Source organism: Tupaia chinensis, unplaced genomic scaffold (genome assembly GCF_000334495.1).
Source record: "Tupaia chinensis unplaced genomic scaffold, TupChi_1.0 Scaffold146525_1, whole genome shotgun sequence".
In the NCBI taxonomy this organism is placed as follows: Eukaryota; Metazoa; Chordata; class Mammalia; order Scandentia; family Tupaiidae; genus Tupaia; species Tupaia belangeri.
The window spans coordinates 944,910-967,907 of record NW_006206380.1 but is presented as its reverse complement, the minus strand read 5'-3'; the positions used below and the strand labels follow the sequence as shown (position 1 = coordinate 967,907).

At 35.2% G+C, this 22,998-nt stretch overlaps 1 protein-coding gene across 1 annotated transcript in view; it reads left to right on the top strand.

Annotated features, from left to right (window-relative positions):
- The window catches only part of RPS6KA6 (ribosomal protein S6 kinase A6), a 174,127-nt gene that overhangs the window by 114,290 nt on the left and 36,839 nt on the right, over positions 1-22,998 (top strand). The window contains exons 10-18 of the mRNA XM_027768464.1: positions 2,058-2,128; positions 2,366-2,454; positions 11,788-11,846; positions 13,580-13,682; positions 14,300-14,430; positions 15,390-15,512; positions 17,438-17,527; positions 19,162-19,320; positions 21,301-21,462. Of these exons, the coding sequence (XP_027624265.1) occupies positions 2,058-2,128; positions 2,366-2,454; positions 11,788-11,846; positions 13,580-13,682; positions 14,300-14,430; positions 15,390-15,512; positions 17,438-17,527; positions 19,162-19,320; positions 21,301-21,462 (987 nt within the window). The remainder of the gene's footprint in view (positions 1-2,057; positions 2,129-2,365; positions 2,455-11,787; positions 11,847-13,579; positions 13,683-14,299; positions 14,431-15,389; positions 15,513-17,437; positions 17,528-19,161; positions 19,321-21,300; positions 21,463-22,998) is intronic.

Here is a 22,998-nt window from a genome sequence, read left to right as displayed (position 1 = left end):
CATGAGACAAAGAAATTGAGTCAAAGAGAAAGGTACCTCTAAAATGTATTAACTTTAGTAGAGTGAAGGAATGGTAAGTTAATAGAAAAGGAATAGCTGAGGACAACTGGTTTTAGAAGTGGGTGAATATGGAAGATTGTTGCTGAGTGAAGTAAGTCAGGCTATGAAAGAGAGACATTGTCTCCACTTAACATATACTTCTCTGGTCAAATTAAAATAAATGAATAAATAAATAAAATTAAATAATTATTTTTTAAAATTGCAATGGACACTAGAGATAAAGTGGAAAGAGAATGTGGGAGGGGGAGAGTGTAGGAAATTTGGGGGGGGAATGGAGAGGTAAGATGCTTGTGGGACACAGATAAGGTTTATTATCTGTTGACAAGTATGTGTATGGTAGTCTCAACTGGACTGGATTAAGGTGTATATTGTGCTGGGTTAAATCTCTTCACAATCTAAATGATGTATAGCGATTTAATGTATGAATAATAATAAAAATAATAAAATAATAAAAAAAGAAGTGGGGAAATGTTTTTTAACTGTAGCACGGGTAACAATAGGCTAGTGACCAACTTTGGGTGGTGTTAAATTAGGAGTGGCAGTGGAGAGAAAATCAGAATCATTTTAGCTATCTTTTCTATAGTTTCTTGGAGGAGAGCTGTGCTTCTCATATATTCTCCTTCCCTTCTTTCTCTCCCTGCCACTCCTACCTCTACTTTGTCTTGTCCCTAGTGGCAAACCATGATGATAGATTTGAGAAGGAAAACTGGAGTTTGATAGAGGCTACAGTAGCAGATTTGGGAGTCCATCAGGGTAAAGGAGAGAGTCTAATGTAATGCTAACTGAAGTGGAGGAGAGCTGTGCTTCTCATATATTCTCCTTCCCTTCTTTCTCTCCCTGCCACTCCTACCTCTACTTTGTCTTGTCCCTAGTGGCAAACCATGATGATAGATTTGAGAAGGAAAACTGGAGTTTGATAGAGGCTACAGTAGCAGATTTGGGAGTCCATCAGGGTAAAGGAGAGAGTCTAATGTAATGCTAACTGAAGTTGTGAGTTCAGAAAAATATGGAAAGGCACCAAAGCCACTATAAGACTTAAATATTAGGGATATGAAACAAATTTTTTGAGAGGCTTTTGCCTTAGGGCATGTGTGCTTGCCAGAGAGACAGAGATAGTGAGAGGGGAAGTGAGAAATCACCCCAGGGGGATGGCCATGCCACAATCCCTTCTTCTCCATTCTTTTCCTTTTGGGCATGCATGCACACATACCTGCCATGAATTTTAAACCCACTGGGTCTGGGACTTAAACCATTGTCAGCCATGTGGGAGTCCAGTGATGTAACTTCTATGTCATCTGCTGCTCCAATAATTTTTTCTTTTTAATGAATATAATGATCTTTATTTTTAGACCCATTCTTTTCTTTCAGCATTATTTAATGTTCTAGTTATTTGCATTACAATTAAATCTCTATGGAAAATGTTTTCCTAATGCTATGTACAATCACATCAGTTTTTTTAAAAAAAGTACTGGTATATGTACATGCATATGCATGTGCATACATGTGTGTCTTTGGCTTTTTTCCTCTCTTTTCATTTTTATTTTGGCAGGAAGTGAGGGAAGAGAATGGTTACTTTTTTTTAGGCATGTGTGAATTTTAAATTGTTTAGTACTTATTTTTCAATTCTGTTTATAACCAAATAGTTGTTTTAAAACAATTATCTTTGTTCTAAAAGAAAATGTCTTTTATGTATATTTTTTTTCAGATTACTTTGATTATGAGAACTTAGCCAAATTAGAACTAGACTAGGACAAATTGATTGGTTTTATTTGCTGTAGGTCACTTCTCAGTTGAGCTATATATATAGTTGGGAACCAGAATTGCATTTCCTTCAGTGACCTAGTTTTCTTATCCCATTGTGTCTCACTGTCACATAGATCTTACATAATTTGATGATCATGTGCTACAAGTCTCCATTATTTTTCTAAATAATTGTATTACATATTCTAAGTTGTTCTAAAATTGACTGTGGCTATTTGTTTGTTTGTTTGTTTCAGTTTGAAATGCTTACTGGTACTCTGCCATTTCAAGGTAAAGACCGAAATGAGACCATGAATATGATATTAAAGTAAGTAAACACTAAATTTTTCTTTTGGGAAGAAACGCTTGCTTTTAGTTTTGAGAAATTTGTTGTAGTTTTTAACCGACACTAAATAACATTTATCACACTGTTGTGTTTCCTTCTTTTACAATATAGGGGACGTTATTTGGTGCTATAAAAGTACATTTTAAAATTCTTTTTGATACTTGTCAACTTAGAAGTGTAGTTAGATTTAAGTGAAATTTCCAAAATCTTCTTTTCCAGAGCAAAACTTGGAATGCCTCAATTTCTTAGTGCTGAAGCGCAAAGTCTTCTAAGGATGTTATTCAAAAGGAACCCAGCAAATAGATTGGGTATTGTTTATTTTCTTAGCTTTAATAATAATATACTACATGTTTGGGGTAGATAATTATATCTTTGTTTTCTGGTTTAATTTAAATACATTTACTGTTGGTAAGATAATTTATACCTAGAATTTTGCATTTTGTATATGCATTCTAGGAACAGTAAACTATTAGGTCTGTGAATAAAAACTGGAGTACTGGGGCCAGTGAGTTCCATGGGAGTTGGAGCACAGGACTCCCACATGGCCAACTGTGGTTTGAATCCCACACCTGGTGGCTTACTTTCCCACTTTCTCTCTCTCTTTCGGTCTCTGATGAGCATATATGCCCTACTGCAAACTTTAAAAAGAAAAACAAAAAGAATAATGATAATAAATAAAATAAATAATTTTATAAAGGAGTAGTTTATTTCACTAAATCTTCTCTATATAAAATGTATCATTATGTATATAATATAGATTGGCTCTTTTTTTGGGGGGTGGGCAGATTTTTGCTATAGGGCACGTGCGTTCACCAGACAGACAGAGAGAGACAGAGAGATAGAAGGCGAGACATCACACCCCAGGGGTGATGGCCATGCCACAATCCCTTCTCCTCCAATCTCCTCTTGGGATCTTGGGCACGCACACACATGTGCCCGGCGTGAGTTTAAGCCACCAGGTCTGAGACTCGAACCACGGTCAACTATGTGGGAATCCAGTGACATAGCCATTACACTAACTGCTGGTCCCTGGATTGGCTCTTTTGAAATACTGGGTTGCTGGAAAAGTCATGATACTTTTTTAAAAATTTATTTAACTTAATTTAATTTTATATATTTAATTACTCTACATCACTTTGCTTATAAGTTGAATTTACCCCACATGAATATGTTTCACACCTGTCCAGTTGAGGATACATGACACATTATCATTAACAAATGATAACCCATTTCTGTGTCCCATGCCTGTCTATTTTCCTCCTTAATTTCTTTGCTTTAACTCTACCCTTTCTCCCACCCTCCTCCCACATTTGTTTCTGTGTCCTCAAATCTCTCAGTTTCCACCAGAGTGTAGACAGTTGTTATATGTCAAGTGGAGACATACAATCTCTCTCTTTCATGGTCTGACTTACTCAGCAGTAAATGTTCCATATTCATCAAGTTTCTATCAAATGCCAGGGTTTTGTTGCTTTTTATGGCTGAGTAGTAGTCCATAGAGTATATGTGCCATTCTTTTTCAATCCACTCATCTGTGTGTAGACATTTTGGTTGGTTCCAAGTCTTAGCAATCATGAATAATGCCACAGTAAACATAGATATTCAAGAACTTTTGCAACTGAGCATTATCCTACCCCAAGAGTAGATACCCAGGAGTGGAATTTTGGATCACATGGTAGTTCTATTTGTAGATGTTTGAGGAATCTCCATATTGTTCTCCACAGTAGCTGGCTAAATTTACATTCCCACCAGAAGTGTAGAAGGGTTCCCCTTTTACCACATCCCCACCAGCATTTACATTTATCACCTATTTTTTTTTTTTTTTATCTTCGTCATTCTGACTGGGGTTAGGTGGAATCTCATTGTGGTTTTGATCTTCATCTCCCTTATGATGAGAGATGTTGAGCATTTTTTCATATGCTTTTTGGCCGTTTGTATGTCTTCCTTGAGAGTGGATTGTTCATCTCATTTTCCCATCTTATTAGGGTTGATCATTTATTTTCAGGTAAAACATTTGAGTTCCCTATCTATTCTGGTTATCAATCTCTTAACTGAGGTATAGTTTACAAAATATTCTCCATTAAAGAATTGTCAATTCACACTAGTTACTGTGTCTTTCGCTGTGCAGAAACTTCTTAATCTGATGTAATCCCACTTGTCTATTTTTGGGATTTTTGCCTGCGCCTTGGGGGTCTTATTTAAGAAGTTGTTGTGGGACAAGCAGTTAGTGTAATGGGACCCCGGGTCACGTTCAAGACCCGATGGTTTAAATTCACGCCGGGTGCCTTTGTGTGTGTGTGTGCGCGCGTGCGTGCGCGCGTGCATACCCAAGGCCCTGAGAGGAGAAAGGAGGAGGGATTGCAGCATGGCCATCCCCCTTGGGGGTGATTTCTCGCTTTCTGTCTCTCTCTTTCTGTGCGTTCTTTCTGGTGAGCGCATGTGCCCTATAGCAAAAATCCTTTCAAAAAAAAAAAAAAAAAAAGACATTGTTGCCTACCAGAAGTCTCCCAATGTTTCCCCAGTGTTTTCCACCAGTAATTTTATAAGTTGAGGTCTTAGGTTTAGATCTTTGATCCACTTTGAGTTGATTTTTTTCAGTGGTGAAAGATAGGGGTCCAGATTCATCTTTCTGCAGGCAGATACCTAGTTTTTCAAGCACCATTTCATAAAGAGATTTTTCTTTTCCCACTACACTGATTGGTACCTTTTGTCAATAATCAGTTGACTTCATGTTTTGAGGTTTATTTCTGGTCTCTATATTCTGTTCCATTGGTTCACATATATGTTTTTGTGCCAATACCAAGCTGTTTTGATTATTACTGCTTTGTAATGTATTTTGGGTTCAGGGAGTGAGATGCTGTCCACTCTACTCTTTTTGCCTAGGATGGCTTTGGCAATACAGGGTCTTTTATGATGTCAGACAAATTCTATGATAGTTTTTTCTAGATCTGTGGAGAATGTCTCTTGTAATTTTATAGAGATTGCAATAAATATGTAGATTAATCTGGGTAGAATTACTATTTTGATTATATTAATTCTCCCATTCCAGGAACAAGAGATGTCCTTCCACTTTTTTGTGTCCTTTTCAATTTCTTTTTAAAGATTTTCATAGTTTTCCTTGTAGAGGTTTTTTACTTCCTTGGTTAGATTTATTTCTAGGTATTTTATACTTTTTGTGGTTATGGTAAATGAGATTATTATATTCAGTTCTGCTTCTGTATGCTTGTTGTATGTATATAGAAATGCAATAGATTTTTGTAAGTTGATTCTGTATCCTGCCAATTTACTGTATTCATTTATTACTTTGAGAATTTTTTTTTTGGATGCTTTTGGGTCTTCTATGTATATAGTCATGTCATTTTCAAATGCAGATAATTTCAACTATTATTTCCTTAATTTAATGCCTTTTATTTCATTCTCTTGTCTGATCACATTGGCTAGGACTTCCAAAACTATTGAAACGGAGTGGAGAAAGTGGGCAGCCTTGTCTTATACCATTTTTTAGTGGAAAAGCTTTTAGCTTTTCCCCATTCAGTATAATGTTTATAATAGGTTTTTCATAAATGACTTCTATTATACTGAAAAATGATCTTCTTTCTATGCTGATTTTTCTGAGAGTCTTAATAATTAAGGAATTAAGGGATGTTTTATTTTGTCAAATGATTTTTACTGCATCAATTGAAAAGATCATATGGTTTTCATCTTTGTTTCTATTAGTATGGCGTATTACATTTATGGTTTTGTATATAATGAACCACCCGTCCATCCCTGGAATAAAGCCTACCTGGTCATGATAAATAATCTTGTTTATATTTCATTGAATAGGATCTGTTAGTATCTTGTTGAGAATTTTTGCATCTATAGTCCTCAGAGATATAAATCTGTAGTTTTCCTTATTCTCATATCCTTATCTGATTTGGGAATGAACGTGATAAAGCTTTGTAAAATGAGTTTGGGAGTTAGTTCCTTTTGTATCTTTAGAAATAATTCAAGAAGAATGGCGGTAAATTCTGTGTGTGTGTGTGGGGGGGTTACTTCTTTAAACATTTTGCAGAATTCATAAGTAAAGCTATCATGACATGGCTTTTCTTTGTTGGTAGGTTATTTATTACTGATTCAATCTTATTGCTTGTCATGGGTCTATTCAGGCTTTCCATGTCCTCCTGAGTCAATCTTGGGAGATTATGTGTGTCCAGGAATTTGTCCATCTCATCCGGGTTCACTTATTTGTTGCCATACAGATGCTCATAGTATCCTCTAATGATGTTTTGTATTTCAATTATGTCCACTGTAATATTGCCTGTTTGATTGCAAATTTGATTTATCTGGTCCCTTTCTCTTCATCCTGATTAGCCTAGCCAATGGTGTGTCAGTTTTGTTTATCATTTTTTTTTTTGGAGAGGCTTTTTGCTATAGGGCGCGTGCACTCGCCAGACAGAGACAGAGAGACAGAAAGCGAGAAATCACTCCATTCTCCTCTTGGGATCTTGGGCATGCACGCACACGCGCCTTGCGTGAGTTTAAGCCACCGGGTCCAGGCCTCAAACCGCAGTTGACTACGTGGGATTCCAGCGACATAGCCATTACACTAACTGCTGGTCCCAGTTTTGTTTATCTTTTCAAAGAACCAGCTTTTGCTTTCATTTATTTTCTGTTTCATTAATTTTTTTCTATTTCATTTATTTCTGCTTAGATCTTTATTATTTCTTTTCTCCTGACATTTTTTGGATTTTTTTGTTGTCATTATTTCCAATTCCCTAAGCATGATGTTAATTTGTCCATTTGCCACCTTTCCATTTTTTTCTTATGCACACTAATTGCTGTGATCTTCCCTCTTATAACTGCTTTTGCAGTGTCTCAAAGATTATGGAAACTTGTATACTCATTATCATTTTTGTCCATGAATCTTTTTATTTGAGTCTTAATCTCTTCAGTAGTTGTGAGGTCATTCAGGACCAGGTTATTTAGTTTCCATGTATTTGTTCATTTTCAAGGATTTTTCCTGAAATTGATAGCAGGTTTAATTCCATCATGGTCGTAGAAGATGCTGGATATAGTTTCTATGCCTTTAATTCTTTTTGCAAAGAAAAAAATGCATCATGATTTTTCTGATGACCCAATAATTTACACTATTATGTGGTCTTCTAGAAGGTTCCATGTGGGGATGAGTAAAAAGTATATATTTTTTGTTTTAGGGTGGAATGTTCTATAAATGTCTGTCATGTCCATCTGATTTGTGGTATTGTTTAGGTCCTGAATCTCTTTGCCTTTTTTTTTTTTTTTATCTTGTTGATCTCTCTAAAAAAGATAATGGGGTATTGAGGTCTCCAACATTTAGTGTGTTGCAGTCTCTCTCTCCTTTTAGATCTAGCAGTCTTTCCATCACATACTTGAGTGCTCCTACATTGGGTGCATAGATATTTAATAAACTAATTTAAAATGACATTTTGAAATTATACTTAGAAAACTGTTCACATAAATGAAAGTTTCATCAGTTGACATTTTTTGTCAGCGTAATTGGTAACTCATCATTGTGTGCGTAATGGAACATCATGCGAGATTCTACAAGAAGGTATTACCTTTATTTTTGTTTGTTTGCCAGGTAAAGGTGTTAGTGGGAAAAGTAAGGAAAGTTACTGAGCCTTCTAAAACTCAGTCATGGTGGATATAGATATATAATTGAATACTAATAAAGAATAGTCAAGATTACTGACTTAATTAATAAACTTGGCAAGGACTCAGACCTGCATACCACTGAAGAAAAATGTAGCTGGTCAGTAGGGTTCTTTTTAACAGTGTTCTTATTTTCCAGATGTACAGCCTGGAAACAAACATTGGACTAAAGAAGCCATTGCAAGATTTCAGAAGTGTGTTGTAGGGATAAAACTCCAAGCGAGAGTGGCTGAAATCACTGAAAATGGGGTGGGAATTGAACTCACTGATCTTTCCACGTCTTATCCCAGAATAATTAGTGATGTTCTGAATGAAGAACATTTGGTTTTAAAAGCTGATTCACCATATAAAGACTTACTAAACAGACCTGTGAATAAGCATGATCCTCAAACCGATGCCCACGGGCTCCAAGGTAACATTTTTAGAACATTTCTTTGTTATTTAAGTTTCGGTTACCATTCAATATTATAACTGGGAAATTTGTCCCATTATAAATTACATAATCTTCTGGTAGAAATACTCTTTGTAGACATAGTTTTATAATAGCTTATTAAAAGATGGGGCCAGTGGGAGCCATGGTAGTTAAGGCGCTGGAAGTCCACACGGCCAACTGTGATTCAAACCCTGGACTTCGTTTTAAAAATTATGCCAAGTGCATGTGTTCTTGTATGCCCAAAATCCCAAGAGGAGAAGGGATTGAAGCATGGCCATCCCCAATTGGGGTTGATTTCTCTGTTCATCTCTGTCTCCTCTGAGTGCTTGTACCCTGTGGTAAAAAACCTAAATAATAATAGGCTATAATAGGTTATTAAAATTTATTTAATATGAATTTGTTTTAAAACCTGATTGTTTTATTAAACATTGTACTCATTTTTAATGTAGTTATCAGGTAAATGCATCACATAGATAAGCATCTCTTGAAGTTTGAGAAACTTTTTTTTTCTTTCTTTGGAGATGTTTTTGCTATAGGGTGTGTGCGCTCACTATAAAGACAGAGAGAGACAGAAAGTGAGAAAACACCCCCTGGGAGAGGATGGCTATGCCGCAATCCCTTCCCCTCCATTCTCCTCTCTGGATCTTGGGCACACCCGGCGGATAGCACAATTTCTTAAGTAATCTAACTACTTTCAATAGCAAGCTCACTTGATACTATTAAGAAAACCAGGTTTAACTTAAATCAAAGAAATGCTAAGGAACTTTGCTTAAAGCCAGGAAGCAGGTTAGGATTCTGTTCAAATGGTAGGTGTATGAACCTATCCATATCTCAAGACAGGACACAAATCCTTTCAACCAAATAACAAAGTCTACAAGAAAATCAGCAATATTTTAGTCAAAGTCATAAAATTATAGTTCACCAATTCAGTCTCATGTACTTTATTTTCTGTTGTGGTTCAATTTTCCCGATTAAATTCTGGGATATAATATTCAACTCCAGACTTGTTTATAGTTTTCTTTGTATAGCATTGCCTTCAGAATTTTTTGAAGAGCTGTTCTGGAGTTGGTGAATTCTTTCAGAGTTTATTTATCTGAGAATGTGTTTATCTTTTCTTCGGATACAAAGGATAATCTTGCTTGGTATATTATTCTCGGTCGAAATTGCTTTTCATTTAACACTTTGAATATATTTCCCCATTCTTTTCTTGGTTGCTGTGTTTCTGATGAGAGGGCCAATATTAGACTGATTGGGTTGATTCTTTTTGTTTGGTTGTTTTTTGTTTTGTTTTGTTTTTGAGAGGTTTTTGCTCTTGGGTGTGTGCGCTCACCAAAAAGACAGAGAGAGACAGAGAGACAGAAAGTGAGATCCCAACCCCAGGAGGGATGGCCACACTGCAATCCCTTCTCTTCCATTCTCCTCTCAGGATCTTGGGCATGCACGCATATGCCCCTGGTGTGAGTTTAAGCTTCCGGGTCCAGGACTTGAACTGCAGTTGACTACATGGGTTCCAGTGACATAGCCATTATGCCAACTGCTGGTCCCTCTTGGGTTGATTCTTTTTTTTTTTTGGAGAGATTTTCACTGTAGGGCGTGTGCGCTCGCCAGACAGACAGAGAGAGACATAGAGACAGAAAGCGAGAAATCACCCCCCAAGGGGGATGGTCACGCCGCAATCCCTTCTCCTCCATTCTCCTCTCGGGATCTTGGGCACGCACGCACACGCGCCCGGCGTGAGTTTTAAGCCACCGGGTCCAGGACACGAACCGCGGTCGACTACGTGGGAATCCAGCGACATAGCCATTACGCTAACTGCTGGTTCCCTTGGGTTGATTCTTTTTGAGGTCCTTTTTATTTCTTGGGTTTGAATGTTTGAATGCTTCTCTAGGCTTAGAATGTTTTCTTCCAGGATTTTATGGAATAGATTCTCAATGCCCTTATTAGTTTCTTCATCTTCTGAGATACCAATTATTCAGATATTTGGATGTTTAATGGAACCTAGTATTTCTCATTTATTATCCTCTTTTTATTTTTAGGTTGTTTTATCTATCTTGTTAGTGTTTTTTTCCCTATGTCAGAGGTTCTGTCTTCTATATGAGAGATTTGATCTTATTCATGGTCTAATCTGCTTTTTATACTTTCAGGGGAGATTTTGATTTCCTATATTACAGCCTTCTCTAATAACTCCGTTTGATTCTTTTTTATGGTGTCTATTTCTTGTTTCAAATCATTGAAGGACTTCCTTATCTCCTGTAATTCGTTGTCTCTTTTCTCTTGCATCTTCTGGAGTTCACTATCTTTCTCTTACATCTCCTTATGTCTTGCCACTATGAATATTCTGAATTTTTTATCTGACATTTCCATAAGTTCCATTGTGTTATCTGTGGATGATGTGGAATTTTTATTCTTCCTTAGGGGAGAGATATTTTCTTGGTTTCTCATATTTCTTGTGCCTCTTTGGTTGTTTCTGGTCATCTGATGGATTATACGTTTCTTCCCTGTGACCTGTACTTTTGTTGCTAGGATTGCATGTTCCAAATGTCTCCCAGATTATAGAGAACAAATGTACCTGGGGCTGAGCCTCAGGGTCTCAACTGAGGAAGATGGTCCATGCAGGCATTGCACACCACGTGCTTCCAGAAATCATTAAGTTTAGATTGGATGAATGGGGTGCACAGGTCCAAGGCTGTCTCTGGCCTCAGTTTGCACACTCACTTTTGCCGTAGGAAAGTTGGGGGAAAAGATGGGTGTAAGTTGGGAGGGAGAGGGCACCTGAAGCAGAGGAATGGGGTGCACAGGTCCAAGAGGGTCTCTGGCCTCTGTCTATATACTCACTTCTGCTGTGCAGGAGCTGGGAAGAAAGGCAGGGCACAAGTTGGGAGCAAGAGGGCACCTGCAGCAGATGGATGGGGTGTGCAGGTCCAAGGTGGTCTCTGGCCTTGGTCCACACATTCACTTCTACAGTCATGACACGTTTTTGCAAAGAAAAAAATGCATCTTGATTTTTCTGATGACCCAATAATTTACAGAATTCTTCCTTCTATAAGTAATCCTTTTAGATATTTGAAGATAAATATTTTGTCTCTCCCAATATTCTTCAGTGTAAATGCTGTATCCATTATTTATTATTTGATTACTTTTGTAGTAGGCTTCCTGGTGATCCTTTATCTGATACATGTATGTGTGGATATATATATCCTTGTATTCATTTTAATATCATTTTATTTCTTTGTACTTTTTAGTTGACATATAAATAGGCTAAAAGTTTAATTATAAAGAAAAGAGAAAGTACTTAATATTTAATAGAAGCACTTTAGTATGTAGTACCCTATGTAGTTCAGTATGAACATCAGGTTTGTTTTTTTTTTAATCATAGTAAAGTGAAAAGACCAATTAATAAAATGCTGGATAAGAAATCATAGACTGTTCACTTCAAGGAATTTATGAAATGTATGTACTCCTGTTTACAGATAACAGTCTTGACTAGGTAGCAAGATGAAAAAAACATATTACTAAAAAATTCTTTTCATTTTTATAGGTTCAGAAGGAGTTGAGGAAATCAAAAGACATCTCTTTTTTGCAAATATTGACTGGAATGTAAGTTGAGTAAAGTTTGATACTTGAATAACTTTGTACTATTATGAGCAAAAACTGAAGAGTAAACGGTAATATCTAGATTTAGCTGATGAACTAAATCCATTTGTTTTATAGTTAATGTGACATTTTTATTTATAGGTAGAGTATATCATGACAAATACCTTTAACCAGTAGATGTGTGGATAGTATTTATTAAATTTTTGTTTCTCATATATTTTACTGAGATAGTATTTATTAAATTTTTGTTTTTCATATATTTTACTGTTAATTTTGGTTAATATTCTGCTACTCTTCTGGATTCAGGAATTTGAGAGAGGAAGAGAAAGGGGAAGAGGGATGAATGATAAAATAAATTCTTATAGGAAACCATTGTAAAGACCCTAAGATGTTACTTAATTTCACATTATTCTTTTTCACATATTAGAAAAACTTAGTTTATTAAGAGAGAACAACTTAGCTTATTAAGAGATATCTCGGGACCAGCAGTTGGCGTAATGGCTATGTTGTTGTACTCCCATGTAGTTGACCATGGTTTGAGTCCCAGACCCAGTGGCTTAAACTCACACAGGGCGCATGTGTGTGCGTGCCCAAGATCCCAAGAGGAGAATGTAGGAGAAGGGATTGTGGCATGGCCATCCTCCCAACGGGTGATTTCTCGCTTTCTGTCTCTCTGTCTTTCTGGTGAGCGCACGCGCCATATAGCTAAAACCTCTCAAAAAAAAAAAAGTGAGTATCTTCTGTGTGATATTTCATTATATTTTGAAAGGACAGGAAAACACTGCAAAATTCAGCTGAGCTATTTCAAAAGATTTTTAAATTAAGTTCCTATTCATAGACTCATAAGGTTTTATTAGGAGAGTTCACTCTTTTGTTGTTTGTTTTATAACACAGCTCTCTGTCTTTTGTGTATTAACAATCATAAGCATATTTGATTACCTAGTTCTGGCATTGGCATTGACAATTTTTAAAAGGAAAAGTCTGTATTTTGATTTCTAGGACAGATGTAGAAAACCACTATTCTCTTACCAAATTACTATTTCATTCACTTGTAGAAAAAGTTTCAATAGGCAATATTTTGATTTTGTTTTATAGTTGTAAGCTGTAATAGGACAAAAAAAAATCTCACAACACAAAATAATAAATTCCCTTGTAATTTTCCCATTAAAATTGTGAGCTTTTAAAAAAGTAGGTTTCTCCAAAAAAGGTAAGTTTTTACTTACTATATTTTAAATATCTCTCAGAAACATAAATTTTAGCATGTTAGATTGTTAGACAAGACTAAATTTTGAATTCTATGACACGAGCCTGAAACTACATTTAATGTATATTTTTATATGAAAACAAAATATTTTACATGAAATGAAAATAGTGTAATTATTGATTTTGAAGACCTCAAGATTTATTAGTCATATCTTCATGGTAATAACTTTGTGATATATTCTGTATAGTTTTATGACCAGTGAGAATTCCAATCATTTGTTTATATCTAAAATTAAATATCATTCTTGTGAATGCAACTTGCGGCAACACTGCTGTATTTTCTACCCTTTTAGACATGGATTTAAAATTTTTAGAATTTGGTTAACAGGAATCTGAAGCCTGTTGAAATTTCTTTTATGAAATTGTGATTTTTTTTTGTTAAGGACTGTGAATATTATATTTTGCTTTTCCTTGCAAAGTGTAATAATTTCTTAAAGTGATAATATGTTTTTATGTTACTCTGTTGCTTCTAGAAATTATATAAAAGAGAAGTTCAGCCTCCTTTCAAACCTGCTTCTGGAAAACCAGATGATACTTTTTGTTTTGATCCTGAATTTACTGCAAAAACACCTAAAGGTAATGCATTTTTATATGTAAAATCGGAGCTTTTATACCAGTAGATGCTTAAAAAACAACAAAAATAACTACAAATAAAAACTACAAGAATGGCAAGTTTACAGAGGGCTGATTTGCCATTTCTGAAAGTATGATATCTATATAAGACTGCTTGGGCATTTCTCAAGTAGAGGCTTTAAATGGGAAATATTTATTGGAGAGGCAGGGAGTACAGCAAAGGGTGGCATTTTTTTTTCTTGTTTTATGAGTCCTTTGGCATGCTAATGCTTTATAGGATAGGGGTAGGAGTAAAAAAAGGAGATATATTAGTTTGTTATAGGTAGAATTTAGTGTGGCTTACTTTTAGTGGCATCTGTTTCATACATTTGTTCAACCAATATTGAATGCCTCCTGTGTTCTAAGCAATGAGAATGAATCAATGAACAGAACAAAAATTAATGACCGCATAGAGTGTGCATACATACTGGTAGTGGGATATAGATAATATATAATAAGTCAAATATATAAAATACCAAATTATGGCAGTTAATGATTTTATTTATATTTGAAGAAAAGTTGGCATTTTATGTCATATAATTCTGTGTAGTTCTAATTAAATATAATTATTTGGATATTAGATTCCCCTGGTTTACCAGCCAGTGCAAACGCTCATCAACTCTTCAAAGGATTCAGTTTCGTTGCAACCTCTGTTGCAGAAGAATATAAAATCTCTCCTGTCACAAGTGCAAATGTATTACCAATCATTCAGGTAAATTCCACATAGTCACTTTATTTATTTGTTTGTTTTTGGAGAAGTTTTTGCTATAGGGCGCATGCACTCACCAGAAAGACAGACAGAAAGCGAGAAATCATTTCCCAGAGAATGGCCATGCCACAATCCTTTTTCCTCCATTCTCACCTCAGGATCTTGGGCATGCACGCACACACAAACCCAGGTGAGTTTAAGCAACTGGATCCGGGTCTCGAACCACAGTCGACTACATGGGAGTCCAGTGACATAGCCATTATTCCAACTGCTGGTCCCACATAGTCACATTATTTAGTTTGGGGACATACCAATTTGGGGATAATTATGCTTCTGAATTATTGCTAATGTATTTTTAGTAGTTTTTTTTTTTTAAGTAGCTATGTTATTTATTTCTTGATATAATCATGAATTAAAGATGTCTATATGTTTTGTGATAAAAGCAGACAGTAATAACCTTTAATTACATTTTTGTAGTCTGTTTGGCAAGAAAATGTAAGGGTGATATGTAAGCTGTAAGCTGATTTATTGTATTGGCCTTGGGGACCTTGAAGACCTACAATTTAGAATTTGCTTAAGCCATCCATTGATAAAAAGTCTCTAGAATGAGTTATTCTTGATTTTTAAAAGATTTAAGACAAGGACCAGCAGTGGTGTGGTGGTTGGGTGCTGGATCCCACATGGTCAGCTCTGTAGTTCAAATCTTGAAAACCATGTCGGGTGTGTGTGCATGTGTGCCTGAAGAGGAGAATGGAAGAGAAAGAATTGTGGTATGGCTATCCCCCTTGGGTGTGATTTCTCACTCACTTTCCCTCTCTCTGTCTCTCTCTGGCAAGCACACACACCCTGTGACAAAAATCTAAAAGAAAAAAAAAAGATTTAAGACGAATGTATATTTCAGACAAAAGATTAAAAATGTAAAAATATTCATTTTCTTAGTATGTTTTTTTTAATAAAAACAGATAAATGGAAATGCAGCACAATTTGGTGAAGTATATGAATTGAAAGAGGATATTGGTGTTGGCTCCTATTCGGTTTGTAAGCGATGCATACATACAACTACCAACATGGAATTTGCAGTGAAGGTATTGTCTATGAGCCTAACTTTTATTTTTAAAGTAGGTAATTTAAATTACAGGTTAACTGACAGACATTTTCAACGGAGCAGGTAGAGATAGGAAAAAATAATGAGAAAAGAACTCTGAGACTTAATATTTTCATTTTTAATTTCTTTCCAAGGCTTTGAAGGAAGAGTGTATTTCATGAATATTTTTTGCCTTTGAGTAGTTTTATTGTAGTATGTTAATATTGAGCAATTGTGATAATTGCAATCACATTTGGCTCACATTATTATTTAGTATACTTTCAGTGAAATGAATCATAATGTTAAAGTGCTCTGATTTATTTTTTCCTGTTAAGTTTCGGTTATAGGAAATTTTAAAGTGTTAAAGTAATATGAGGTAAGCATTATTGTTGAGTTTTTAAGTTATTTAAAAATAGGTTGGTGCAAAATCAATTGGAGTTTTGGACCATGAAATTTAAATCATTACAACTAGACTCGAACAGGAGTCAGCACGTGCTGTGGTGGTTAAGGGCACTGGACTCCCACATGGCTGACCATGATTCGAGTCCCAGACCTGGTGGCTTGCTTTCTCATTTTTCTTCTCTCTCTCTCTCTCACTATTTCCCTCTCTGGTCAAAAATAAATAAGTAAATAAATAAAGTTAAATAAGATAATTCTTTTAAAAAAATACTCAAACATATCTTTCTTAATTAAAATAGGTACTGTTATAATTGATACATTTTTGTCAACAAGAAATAAGTTTGTTTATTCCTGTAGCATAAAAATCCATGCTTCAGGATACGACAAACTCTTTGAAAGGATCTTCTGCATCCTGCTGGTTGTGGAAATGTTTTCCCTGTAAAAAGTTGTCATGATGCATGCAGAAGTGGTAGTTGGTTGGTGAGAGGTAAGGTGAGTATAGCTTATGAGGCAAAAATTCATAGTCCAATTCTTTCAACTTATGAAGTGTTGGTTGTGTGATGTGGGGTCAGGCATTATCGTGGAAAAGAATTAGGCTCTTCTATTGACCAGTGATGGCTTTAGGCATTACGGTTTTCAATGCATCTCATCAATTTGCTGAGCATACTTTTCATATGTAATGGTTTCACTGGGATTCAGAAATCTGTAGAGGATCAGACCCCACCAAACAGTGACCACAACCTTTTTTGGTGCAAGTTTGGCTTTGGGAAGTGCTTTGGAGCTGCTTCTTGTCCAACCACTGAGCTGGTCATATGGTTATCTATAAAACCCACTTTCATTAGATGTCACAATCCAATTGAGAAATGATCCATTGTTGTTGTGGACAATAAGAGAAGATGACACTTCAGAATGATTATTTTTTAGATTTTCAATCAGCTCATGAGGAACCCACTTATCAAGGTTTTTCACCTTTCTAATTTGCTTTAAATGCTAAATGACTGCAGAATGGTCTAGGTCAAGTTCTTCAACAACTTCTCATGTAGTTGTAAGAGGATCAGCATTGATGATTGTTCTTGATGGCTAGCCACTGCACTCATTTTCAAGGTTCTCATTCCCTCTGCAAAACTTCTAGAACCACCACTTCACTGTACATTTGTTAACAAATTATGGGCCAATGTAGTGTTGATGTTGCCAGTCCATTTCTGCTCTTGCTACCTATTTTGAACTCAAATAAGAGAATTGCTTGAATTTGTATTTTGTCTAACACCATTTCTATAGTCTAAAATACACATAAAATAAACTCCAAGTAATAAGTGATTAGCAAAAAAAGCAAGAAATGTGCATTAAAATGAAGTATTATATAACCGCATTTTAGAATGTATCCAGTATCAATCAGCAAATTTCAATAATGCAAAACCACAATTACTTTTGTACTAACTTAATATAAACAAATTGAAAATACTTCATTTATGTTTAGACAAAAAAAAATTGTTTTCTTCTAAGATTTTTCTTGTCTTCATATTTTAGATCATCGACAAAAATAAGCGAGACCCCTCAGAAGAAATTGAAATTTTGATGCGCTATGGACAACATCCCAACATTATCACTTTAAAGGATGTAAGCATTTTAAAATCTGGTTATCAGCTAATCTACAAAAGTTACAACGTGGAAGTTTACTTTTCTTGTTTAAACTTTTAATGTCAGTGGTATGTGTCCGGGGGAGGGGAATTACATTCTGATTAGAGATTCTAATACACCTGTGCCATTCTTTTTCTTTATTTTAATTAACATTTAATAATTGTACATATGTCTGTATATTTAATTTCATGCCATAAATTCTCAAGACCTTTAAATTTGCCACTCAAGTTATTTTTTCTATGATTCTATATTCCTACTCCTCTTAGAGAATATCAAAAAAGAAACATGATGATTAGTAAATGAGAGTGTCCTGATTACTTGAATATATTTTGACTGATTAATTAATTAGCTTTGTAACTAGCACCATTTATTATTCTGACAGGAGATCAAGGATCTGCCTTTTTTTTGGGGGGGTGGGGGGATAGGTTTTTGCTATAGGTCATGTGCAGTCGCCAGAAAGACAGAGAGAGACAGAGAGACAGAAAGCAAGAAACCTTCCCCCCTGGGGGCATGGCCACGCCGCAACCCTTTCTCCTCCATTCTCCTCTCGGGATCTTGGACATACAAGCACATGCACCCAGCATGAGTTTAAGCCACCGGATCCTGGTCTCTAACCACGGTTGACTACATGGAAGTCCAGCGACATAACCATTATGCCAACTGCTGCTCCCTCTGCCAAATTCTTAAGGATTGCTGCTTTTAATTTCTTGATTGTATGGTGATTGGCTATAGCATTAAGGATTGTTCCTTGAACGAAATAGTATTCCTTTATAGTTTTATAAGATTGAACATGTAACCCCATATTAATTGGTCTTACTGAATGCTAACTTTTCTATATGAAATTTTTTTTCTCTTTAGAGAAGGCCGAAAAATCAACCATCACCTTGATTAGATTGTTTCAGATAATAATATATACACTTCGGTATTTGAATTATACAGACTTTTAGTACACTATGTTAGATAATGGACTGAGGGGACAGTGTTAAGAAAATAATATATTGGGGGGCAAGCAGGTGGCATGGTGGTTAAAGGTACTAGTGGCTTGATTCCCACATGGCTGTCTGTGGTTCGAGTCCTGGACCTGGTGGGTTGAAAATCACACTGGGCTCATGTGTGTGCATGCTCAATATCCCAAGAGGAGAATGGAAGAGAAGGGATTACAGCATCACCATCCCTGCAGGGGGTGATTTCTCACTTTCTCTCTTTATCTTGCAAGTTCTCAAGCCCAATGGCAAAAAAAATAATAATAATAATATGTTTACTATCAGAAATAAGCTTATTATTAGGGAAGAAAAGGGAAGGGAAGCTGTAATACAATTTAAAAATGAGATACGTGTAATTTGAGAGGCATAGAGTCTATTTTTTCATTTATATCTTTCTATGAACTGTAACCTACAACTTCAAAAGTTAATAAAATTACATGTTTAAAATGGCCTCACAGGAATGTTTATGAGGTTATTTAGCTGATCCAAACTTCAATACAGCCTGTATTAAGTTAATAATAAATGAATAATGTCTCTCTTTTAATACTAAAGGTTCACTAGAAAAACAAATATAATTTAAACATTTTTGAATTATAAGTACTAACATTTTAAAAATATGTTCTCTTTTAGGTCTTCGATGATGGTAGATATGTTTACCTTGTCACAGATTTGATGAAAGGAGGAGAACTACTTGACCGGATTCTCAAACAAAAATGTTTCTCAGAACAGGAGGCTAGTGATGTACTATATGTAATAACTAAAACAGTCGACTATCTTCATTGTCAAGGAGTAAGTTTTAGTTATATTCTTGGTTTTGATTCTGGGGTCAGTTGATGGATAAAATTATATATAGGACAAAGTGAAATTTAAAATGAGCTGCTTTTTCAGTCATATGTAGTTTTATAGAGAATATCCTAATAAAACTCATAATGTAGTGAAGATTATAGATTTTAAAAATTGACTAATGCTTTATTAATTCTCTTCTCTCTACCTCTTAGCCCTGATTTAAGCACATTGGTTTTAAAAGTGATTTAATTATATAAATTTATCTATCCTTGACTTTGAAATTATTAAACCTAATCAAATTTGAAAGGAAACATAAAATGATTTTCAAAAGGCATATCATAAATGTTATTCTAATTATATTATACATAACATATGAAGTTATGGCAATAGACGTATGCCTTGGCCCTTGCTAACCCCTCCCCAAAATAAAATATTTGGATTCTAAATATTTGAAGTATTTAATATTTTTTATGGTGGAAAAGAAGACTTGTTATTTTGCCTCCCACCACTTCATAAAGAAGGCAAATGGATTGAGTTGAAAAAAAATTCAACTTTAGGGCCAGCAGATGGCATAGTGGTTGCATCACTGGACTCCCATATGACCGACTGCAGTTTGAGTCCCGGACCAGGTGTCTTGAAACTCATGCAGGTTGCAGGTGTCTTCATGCCCCAGATCTCAGGAGGAGAATGGAGGAGAAGGGATTGTGGCATGGCCATCCTTCCTGGGGGTGATTTCTCACTTTCCCACTCACTATCTCTGTCTGTCTCCATCGAGTGCATATGCCCTAACATCAGAACCTCTTTAAAAAAAAACTTTCAAATTTTATTATATATAGCTATATAAGGAAACAGAGTAGCAAATAATTTTTTAAAAATAAGTTTTAATTTGTTGTAATATAGGATATATACACACTTAACTGTAATCATGGAAATAAAGACAATTTAGAATTGACACATTGAAAGTTCTACATGGGTCACTCTTATAATTGATAAAAAAAAGTTAAAACTCAATTTTAGTGTGTGATTTAATGGAGTACATTTTCATTTTTTGAAATAAATTTTATACTGCTAAAGGAATAATTCTACTATCATTTAATTTCTTAATTGTCTTTATCAACATTGTCTAAAGAAAAAGATGTCCAGGATTTTTTTGTGTGTGTGTGAGGTTTTTGCCATAGGGTACGTGTGCTTGCCAGACAGAGAGAGACAGAGAGACAGAAAGCGAGAAATCACCCCCCAGGGGGGATGGCCACGCTGCAATCCCTTCTCCTCCATTCTCCTCTCAGGATCTTGGGCACGCACACACACGCACCCGGCGTGAGTTTTAAGCCACCATGTCTGGAACACGAACCGCGATTGACTACATGGGAGTTCAGCGACATAGACATTATGCTAACTGCTGGTCCCATGACCAGAATTTTTAAAAATGCTAAGCATCTCTTCTTTAGTTTATTATTTTATGACTGCAGGTTCATATATCAACTAAATAAATTAATAACAGGCACATATTGAGTATTTCTTTTTTTTTTTCTTTCAAGAGAGCTTTTTGCTATAGGGCACATGCACTCACTAGAGAGACAGAAAGTGAGAAATGTGTCCTTCTTGCCAGGGTTTGTCCGCTTCTGTTCATTCTCCAATACCTTCAGATAATTAATTTTCATATTATATCCTGGTTTTACAGCCATTTACTCTGAGGAGATAGGTGTTGGGTAGTACCTTAGTCTACTATATCCAAAAGTGGAACTGATAATTGAGTGGATATTTTGACATTGAAAGTTATCAAACTTGGTAGAGAAACTAGAACATCTGTCTGATAGAGATAATTCCCTGTATATACTTTAGGCCATTAATGTTGTAGAAAATGTCATTTACAAAATTTTGTAATTGAGAAAGTTTATTTTCTCAGAAGTTTATTAAAATGTGTGATTTCATAGATACTTAATTACTTATAGGAATTTAATATTTACTTATTTTATGTTCAAGGTTGTTCATCGTGATCTTAAGCCTAGTAATATTTTATACATGGATGAATCAGCTAATGCAGATTCAATTAGGATCTGTGATTTTGGGTTTGCCAAACAACTTCGAGGAGAAAATGGACTTCTATTGACTCCATGCTACACAGCAAACTTTGTAGCACCTGAGGTATTCTTTAATAACTTCAGTATTTGCCTTTCATTCTTTTCCTTTAGTTGAATAAATATGGTATCATGTATATGTTATGACAGGCAGGTGAAAGCTGAATTATCTTGTCTTTTCCCAAATATAAAGCTCATCAAAGTTCATTGTTCATTAAATCAATGAATTCTGACAACCCTAATATCAATATTCACACTAGTAATTAGCATCTAAAACCAACCTGAATATAATAATTAGACTCTTCTATTGGGTTATTTACTCATTTCAGAATCATATCATTTTATAGCTGGGAAGTAGGTAAGATAGTAAGATAGCTACCATTCCAATGTATTATATATTGTAAATGAAGAAACCGAAGCCTCGTGTACATAAATGACTTATTCATGACCCAGAATTCACTTGGTACCAAAGTTGGGATAGATTTATTTTTCAGTTATTTTAGTTTTTGCTAAACATGAGACAATGTATTTCAGTTAGCGTTATACAAATAACATATAAGGGCAATGCTATCTCTAATTGTTTTTAGGATCTAACTCCTAGAGAAAATAGCCTCATGGGATTTTTATATGCAGTGGGATTTGGTAAATAATATTTATATGTAGATTCATATAGTGTAAAGAATCAGGAAAGGAGAGGCTGAGGAGACTCAATGGTATAGATTTCACATTTGAATAGCTCCAACAATCAGTTCTGACCATGGGGATGGTAGCTTTGTTGATAGCAACTCCCACATAAGTAAAATTAAGGTTGGTAAAAAATAAATCAGGGATGGCATTGGCCAGATAAATTTTTTGTATTTTTTGTTTATTAGCTAGGAACTGTTCTTATATGTTATAGATAATGCTAGCTGATATAAATTGTTTCACATTCGATACAAATCCAAATACCTAAAAATCTTCAGGTTTGAAAAATTGAATTTGAGGCCAGCCCCATGTTTTGATGCTGAATGGAACCAGATCCCACAGGGTCAACTATGAGGTTTGATCCTGGCACTAGTGGCTTGAAAAACATACTGAGAATCTGCACATTCACACCTCAGATCCTGAGGGTGGAGAAATGGAGGAAAAGGGATTATGGCATGACCACTCCCCATTGGGGGGTGCTTTCCTCCAGCTCACTCCTTTGACTCTCTCTGGAAAAAAAATAATAGGAAGAAAAAAAATCAAGAAATTGTATTTTCTAAATGAGAGGAGAAACAGAGTAAAATAATATGAAGATTAATTTCTATGTCAAATGCATATATTATGATTTATTTATTTATTTATCAAATACTTTCTCTTTCAGTATAATATTGTATATCAGATATAAAAACCTAAGCCATTAGTATTTTGGCATCAGTGAATCTCTCTCTTAAAATATATATATATTAAAAAATATATATTTTTTAAGGAATTACTAATATTTACTTGTTATTATTTTTCAGTATGCTATAAGGTTTTTGTGCTCATCAGAGAGAGAGGGAGGAAAAGTGAGAAAGCAAGCTGCCAGGTCTAGGCCTCAAACCACATTGGCCATGTGAGAGGTCAGTGTCTTAACCATCAT